The sequence below is a fragment of the Paramisgurnus dabryanus genome, chromosome 1 (genome assembly GCF_030506205.2).
Source record: "Paramisgurnus dabryanus chromosome 1, PD_genome_1.1, whole genome shotgun sequence".
In the NCBI taxonomy this organism is placed as follows: domain Eukaryota; kingdom Metazoa; phylum Chordata; class Actinopteri; order Cypriniformes; family Cobitidae; genus Paramisgurnus; species Paramisgurnus dabryanus.
The window spans coordinates 60,376,152-60,384,519 of record NC_133337.1 but is presented as its reverse complement, the minus strand read 5'-3'; the positions used below and the strand labels follow the sequence as shown (position 1 = coordinate 60,384,519).

Here is an 8,368-nt window from a genome sequence, read left to right as displayed (position 1 = left end):
TAAGAAAGATGGCATTTTATTTATAGGTTGCTGTGAGTTACATGCAGTCTGGGAGAAAGAGATGTAGATAGGAAAGAATAGTGAAAGAAAAATAGGACTTTGGAATGGAGCTGTGAAGAGGGAGGAAAAGTCTTGTTTTTTTCCCATTCCTCTTCTGTCTTTCTTTGTGATGATACCATAAATCTTTCCTTCATTCTCCAAGAAAGTAAGTGGGAGGCACTGATCAAGTATATATATCCCTTTATTTTAGAAATGTTCTCTTGCCATGATTTTAGAATAGATTATTTTATTGAAAATAATCCCATATGCGCCATGTGACTTACATTCAGAAAACTCAAATGCCAATACCCTCCAGAGGAAGGTTAAGAAAAAAAAACTTTCTTTCAGAGAACAAATGGGCAATCAGGTAATGACATGATATGAGGGCAGTAATGAGTGAGGTAGATAGATTGTTTATTAGATAATTTTATTCTTCCTCTTTCTCCTCTCCGTGTGTAATGACATAGCAGATGTTTTTGTAGTCTACATTGCCGGCCACATCTGGGGGGAAGGCAGCCCAGAGGTTGTTTATCTAGGAGAACAAGAAAACTATTAGTCTTTAAAAAAATGGTCAATTAAAAATTATAGAATAACCACAACTAACCTCTTCTGGAGTAAATCTGTCACACTGGGTGGTCAAGAGTTCCTGAAGGCTATAATAAAAAAAACAATGAAATTATGTTCCTCAGTATCAAAGATTTGTAAGACCTGGATTCTTGAAAAATGCTTATTTTATAAATAACTTATTATCTGGCCATTGACACCATTTCATACATTTCCTACCAACTGGCCAATTATTACTTTAGCACTCGATGAGTGCTCATTTTAAGCCCCAGGACGCTACACACAAATTTTAGACATGAATACCACTAAATACACATCTAACAGATTAAAAACAATTCTTACACAAACTCACAGAGGACTATTTTATTCATAATACTAAATAATCTTTGCTGGAGATCTTTAGTTAAGTGTAAGTAAACAGCAAATGGTAAGAACACTTACAATTCCTTCTTGATTGTACCAGTTCCTTCTGGGTCCAAAACTTTGAAAGCACTCACAATAACATCCTCGGGGTCTGCGCCTGAGAAAATAGTTTGAAAAATAAACGTTTTAGATGTTTGATGGGATGATACATGTAAATGTAAATCTGTTATTACAAAAATAAATCTCAGACGAAACAACTCACCTTTAAGCTTCTCACCAAACATAGTGAGGAAAACCGTGAAGTTGATTGGGCCACTTGCCTCCTTGATCATGGCTTCCAACTCTTCGTTTTTCACATTTAGCTGACCCATGGAAGCCAACACATCTCTCAAATCGTCCTTGCTGATGATACCATCCCTATTTTGGTCAATGATTGTGAATGCCTGTTTGTTTTGGAGAAAGATTTCAGACAATAAATGTTAAGTCATATTGCATTTATTATAATGTATCAATTACAATAAGTTTACTTGTAAAGTACTGTTCCAAAAAGAGCATACAGATAAATAAAGACAAGCTCATTTTCAGCATTAAAAATGAAATGTTTTTTGCTTTCTCAGGTCTTGGTGTTCCTTTAAACACCCATGAAACTTAAGACGACATCTGAGACCAAGAAGTCTCTTGCCAGGTGCTGGCCACTTGTCTTACTAAGTTGTTAATGGTCACAGAATGTGTGACAAGTCTTTGGGGATATTTAAGGAGAGGGGGTTAGTTACTTTTGCTACCCTCAACTAATCTTTCTGTCCCCATTCATGGCACCCTTCATTCTACTTACAATAGCGGCGTAATCATAATTGGCAGCAATTTAGATCATTTATAATGTATGTATGATACATTCATAATTCTCAATGAATTATCTAAATATAGGGATATTAAGCACCTTTCAAGGAATCCTGTGTTTTACTTTTAAATATAAGCCCCTTTGAATTACACATGTTGACTTGAAAGTTCAAAGTTGTTTAATATAAAACTAGTATGGCATACTTGATACCTACCAGCTATCTGAAACTAAACTGTGAAACTAAATAGTGTAAGCCTAATATATATAGTTACGAAAACATCTGAAATGTGCTGCTTAACTTTTGAAACTTTTTCTTTGCTAAAAATGTAACCCTGTGAAATCTAGGCTAAAGTCTAATTACGAGATTAGAAGCATCAGAATTTGATTTCACTTATTGTTTCACTTTAATTCCAATTTTGACATGGTCTAACTCAGTCACTATTTAAGATATCAAGGTTATTTTTCACAGAATGTACTTTATGTAAAAAACAGTAACGTGCTTTAGATTTTTACATGCAGGGTCACAAATAATCTATTTACAACATTAGCATTTAACAATTATGATCACTTGAGATAATGCTAAACTTCCTCTCAGCTTTCAAATGAATATTAAGGAGTAAAATATTTTTCCTTTATTATGAAATTTGCTGTAATTAAGCAGCTGGTTGCCAGTAACTTACTGTAAAAGATAAAGACTGAAAATGTTTCATGTTTATTTATCTTTGAACAAACTGTTGCCAGTAAATACCATAAATGTAAAATCTACAGTAAGTTACTGGCAGCTAGTTGCCAGTAATACCCAGTAATACTGTAATTTCTACAGAAATATTTACAGTGTACTATTTTAGGACCATCCTTTGACATAATCTGTAGGAATTGTAAAGCAAATTGAATAATTATTTATTTGATAATTACAGCATTTATAAGGGAGGAAATGTATAGCCCATAAATAAGACTAATGCAATGTAAATTGTAAATAAAAATAACCACTAAAGGCAAAACCGTGTAAATTGTGCATTTTAGATGTGGAGAAGAAATATGAAAAACATTTGTTAAGGTGCTAAAAAATAATGTAAAAGCACTGTACCTCTTTGTACTCCTGGATTTGGCTCTGTTCAAACATAGAGAAAACATTAGAACTGCCTCCTTCTGCCTGCTGCCTCCTCTTAGCCTTCTTGGGTGCCTGGGCAGAAAAAAAACATGGAGTAAACATACAGTATGACTGAAACATTCAAAAAGCATCTTTAAAAGAGCTGGACAAACTGTCAAGTGGAGTTTCTAAAACAAACAAAAAAACATTTTGCTTTGTTATATTTTGAAAAGAAAATCTATTGTTTCTGTTGCAGATGTTAACTTATATGTCAAAATATATCAGTAGACACCAAAACCATTAGTTCTTTTTAAAGCTGTGGTTTGGTTGGAGGTTGATGAATGGATATCCTGTACAGTAAGCACTCGAGGATGTCTAGTAAAGCTGTTAAGTGTGTTGGCACCTCAACTTCCCTTGCCTGCCAAACATGTCTATGAACATAATTAGACTACCACTATGCTTTCAAAAATACTTTTTCCGGTTTGATTTTATTTGTTTATTTATTTTTCTCTATATGAAACAACGCCAGAATTCTTTACTGAGGAAAAAAGTTATTCAATTGACCAATTGACATGTAAAAAGATTTTTAAGAGTTTGCTAAGAAACACTTACCATCTTTCAAAGTTTTAGGGATGGGTCAAAAGACAACTCCACACCACACGGATGTCACTGACATGAAATGTGGTGCCTTTCTGTGGTCTTATATACCACCCTCTGTGTGCTAACTTTAGTCTAACCATCAGGTTTGGCAGGGAGCGAGTGCTGGTCAAAGTAAAAGACAGGAGTAGCTTTGGGTATCACCTTTCGTTCGTGTTCCAAAATAGGACTTGCACGCCTTGGAATGAGGTGAATTCGGTCAAGTAATTTTGGCTATAGTTTGGTTTAGCTTATAGACAAATATGGAAAGTCCAAGAAATAGTTGTTGGCTTTACTATACTGTGGCACTCAGATCAATTAACCTAGTCTGTTCACACAATTATTCTGAAAGATCTGTTCAACTATTTGTTGTTATGTGGATATACACACCACAGAGACCAACAAGAAGTTCTAAACAACCCATGGCATCATTTACAGCTTTACACTAAATCATAGGGCTTACATAAATAATAATAATATCTCTTTTAAATAACACTGTCAACACTGTAACAGTTTAATGAGGTAAATCTGGCTGTAAATCAGATCCCTTTCAAACATTTTAAGAAATTATGTAGCTCCTCCACAACATATAGATGTCAACATGATACTTAGATTTTGGATTTCACTATGAACTTTAATGACGTGAGCTCATTATTTTATACCCAAACTGTACATAAACAACTATTTGTTTCATTTTTATTACTAATACACTGTCAGAGAAAATGGCCAAAGCTATCACTGGGGCAGTCCCTTTTAAAATTTGTACCATAGGTAGAGATATGAATGTACCTTTGAGGTACTAATATGCACTTGTTGGTAGCAAAATCTACCCATGATGTTCTAATATAAACTCTTTGGATGCAAATGTGTACTTTTTAAAAGAGAATTGCCCCAGTGACAGCTAGGGCCCATTTGACCATTTATTTCTGACAGTGTAGGAATGTTGCTCTGGACAAATAGAACTGAGAAAAAGACATGAGGGTCACATAAAGAGTGACAGCTGTGGCCAGAAATAACTCAGCATCCCCCGATTTTTACGCCTCCTGTTCTTAACAATGGAAAGGTTTATTTGGAAGTCACATTTCAATATGGCACATGTTCCCTCACTAAAACAACACAATCTCTACTTTGTCTTTACACACACTTTCTGTTACATGTAAGTACATTCAGCCTTAGCATATACTTTTTTCAGGTGCCACCAAGTGTAATAACTCACATAACAATTAAAATGATATGTGATACTCATACCCAACTGTAAGCTTGGGTATATTTTGAGGAATGTTTGTAACCAAACCGATCATGAGCCCCATTCACTTCCACAGGCATTGGGGCTCATGATCAGTTTGTTTACAAACCTTCCTTAAAATATTTCTTATTAAAACAAAGAAATTTATACAGATTTGTAACAACACGAGAGTGAGAAAATTATGACAGAATTTAAATTTTGGGTGAACTATCCCTTTAATGCCACGATACAATGATGTGTTGTCATCTTGCTGTAGGGCAAGTCATATGAAAAGATCTGAGCTTCTTATTTTAGACTTTGCTTTGTCTGTAGCGCAATTATCACCATCTCTGACACTAAAAAAATATTTACCTGGGTCAAAAATGATCTTCGGTGGTGGATTCAGTTTCATTAACATTATTCTTTGTTTACTTCTACCTTTATTGAGCCATCTTAACTGTTTGGTTGGGCATGTTTTCAAAACTGTAGGCCTATTACATGCTGACTTTCTATGAAACATTTAATGGACTTTTTCTATTAAGTACATTTTCTGGAAGTGGAAAAATCTAAGGTATAGCAGAAGATTTTCCTGAATTTTTGAAAAGAACCGCCCATCCACTTTAAAAAAAATGCACATGTGCAACACTCTACCCGCTCCCGAGAGCGAATGCCTATTAAACGTGTGCATGAGAGAGAGCATGCACGAGCCTAGTTCTTCTATTAGAAAATACATATACATTTAATAAATACATTTAAAAAAGATAAATATACCCCCAACATAAAAGTATTGAAATACTGCGAGCACTCTGAGGATGGCAGTAGAGACCTGTACAATATCAGACGTAAAAAAAGTTAGGCACAGTAAAAGAATAGTAACACTTCATTTTAACATGTCCTTTGTTACATGTTACAGAAGTGTAGTAATAACATAAAGGTGTTTTTAATTAAAAGCAACACTAAACACACGCACACGCACACGCACGCACGCACGCACGCACGCACGCACGCACGCACGCACGCACGCACGCACACACACACACACACACACACACACACACACACACACACACACACACACACACACACACACACACACACACACTGGTTTCCATGTTTTGTGGGGACATTCCATAGACGTAATGCATTTTATACTATGCAAAATGTATATTGAAAAATTTACTGAAAGTACTGTGTGAAGGAGGTTATTGTTGTGCAGTGTTATAATTATTATTGCTTGAGGAATATGGCAAAGTATAGGCAACAAATGGAGAGACCCATATGGAAAAAAAATTCTGGCCAGAAATATATTTAAAATATATGCTAAATACAAGTCATTATAATTATATACTTTGTTCTAGTCCTTGTCCGATCACATTTAATGTTACCCAGTTAGTGTTACCATCGTTCTACTGGGAAAAAACTATATTTACTTCAAACATATGGAAATTAAGTAAATCTACTTAACTAAATAAACTAAGTAAAATTACAATGTAAAAAAATGTGTGATATTTATTTACAAATGTTTGTTAACAATATTATACATAATATTAAGTAATTTTAAATGCTTGTTTCTTTAATGTAGAAACAGATAATGAAGAAGCACTAATTAGTAAGAAGAGACTGTTCTCAGTAATGGGATTAGTACAGTTATTGCTCGTTGAGTGAATTAACACACATCATGATTTTCATTGTGTAACCTACAGTCTAAACAAAAGCACCAGTCTTCTAAACAATAGTAACTACAAAACTTAAACAAGAAACAGAAACTCTTCTAAATCTCAAAGATAAATGAACAATTAACCCTAACAAATCTTTCATTTTAGTTAAAACAAATAAAATAGTGTTTTGTATTTAAAATGTTACTCTTCAAATGCAGTCCCATGCAAAGTGGGACAAGTGCAAAGGACTTTGGTCTCTGTTTTGAAGATAAATGTTTTACAGACCAGCAAACAGTTTCACTTTCTGTCTCTTTGCCTATTGACAATTTTAATTGTATTAAAGATCACCTATGGTCCGATTCACAATTTGACATTCCTTTGGTGTGTAAGTGTGTATTAGTACATGTTAACGATATACAAAAGGTACAAACCCCAAAGTAACCAATGATGTGAGTTGTCATCTCCAACGTAAATCTCTTTTCTTGGACAACAACAAACACACGGATTGTAGGCAACAGTTTACTTCCTGTGATAAGTGGTGTGGACGAGACCAACATTATCATAATTCCTCCCGCTTCAGACTCAGCCTGTAAGTTAACTTCTGTTAGCATTGCATTGTGACAAAAATCTTTCAAACATGGCAAGGAGCGTCACATTTCTGGCTGACGTCAGAGGTATTCAGGCCAATCACAACGTATACATTAGCTGGCCAATCAGGGACACAGCGCTTTTAAATATCAATGAGTTTTGTACAAAATCCATGCATTTCAGGAAGACAGGGATATCTGAAGCTACAAAAATGTACGGTATGTGTAAAATAATGTGGTTTTTAACCATAAGCCATGCGAACACATTGTATTATACCAAATTCACAAAATAACATTTTAGCAATGAAATGGGTGCACTTTAAGTTATTAAAAGAAAAACGGCAAATGTATTTTGTGAGATTCTGGCTAAAGCTAGGGCCACACCAAAAGATTTTTAAAATCATATCAGATTTTTTTAAATGTGAGGCACCACAAACATGAAAAAAATCTATGATTTACTAGTTTTGTTCTTATAGTGTATAGTAATGTGGTCACCACAGCACATCACACATCTTCAAATTCTCTTCACAAACAATGTGAGTCTCGATGGAGAACACAGGAAATCTCGTGGAAATCTCACAATGTTTCGAAACAGGAGTCTCTTCAAGTACAGAATCTGGTATTGTTTGACATTCTCAGATAATTCACAGATGTGATTGTGTAACTATATGCAGTTAAATCCACTCCAAAAACATGCCAATCAATCTGAGATACTGAATTTTCTTTAGTGCATGTGTGTGTATATTTGTGTGTGTGTGTTTGTAAATGTGAGTCCCGCATCTCTGTGAGGTCAGCTCGAGATTCTAAGACAGTTTCCTATCCTCCTATGATCCTGCAGAGAAGATGGTTTGGAGATTGAATTGATGAATGGATTTGGTCACATAAGCTCAGTCTGCAGTTTCTGTATTTAGGTTATCATAGGAAACTGATATACCTGTTTTTCTGTCTGTATTCACAGGTGCAAGCTGTGTGGATGCTTGTTTTGCCTCTGTTAAGAAGCTTTGATGAAAGAGCAGTCACATATGTTACAGACCTTTTTGGCTTGAAACGTTTGGAAATTAATTTGATCAAAATGTCTGTGTGAGGGTTTTGTTGTGTGTTCTTGTTTTTATTTTGACATCAGTTACTGCCATGTTTGTTTGTTGTTTCATGTGTTATGTTCTCATTGGTTCCCTTGTGATATATGTATCATGTGTCTCTTGTCTCCATTGTCTCTTGTTGGTTTTTGAATGAATGTAATAGTATTTGTAATGTGTAGTTACCATGTCTCTTTTCGTTTTCATTTCATTTCCATGGATTCTACTATCTGCATGTAGACTCTGCACCACTATTGGCCTTGCTCATAGTCTCTGCTCTTATTCATCCCAA

General features: G+C 34.8%; 1 protein-coding gene across 1 annotated transcript; it reads right to left on the bottom strand.

Moving 5' to 3' along the window:
* mylpfb (myosin light chain, phosphorylatable, fast skeletal muscle b) lies at positions 1-3,635 on the bottom strand. Its single transcript, XM_065242840.1, has 6 exons — positions 3,507-3,635; positions 2,892-2,987; positions 1,229-1,409; positions 1,045-1,123; positions 644-692; positions 1-571 (listed from the first exon to the last, which is right to left on the bottom strand). Exons 1-6 carry the CDS (start codon positions 3,507-3,509, stop codon positions 467-469), a joined length of 513 nt encoding a protein of 170 aa, XP_065098912.1. The 5' UTR covers positions 3,510-3,635; the 3' UTR covers positions 1-466.
* Between the last annotated feature and the right edge of the window lie 4,733 nt (positions 3,636-8,368).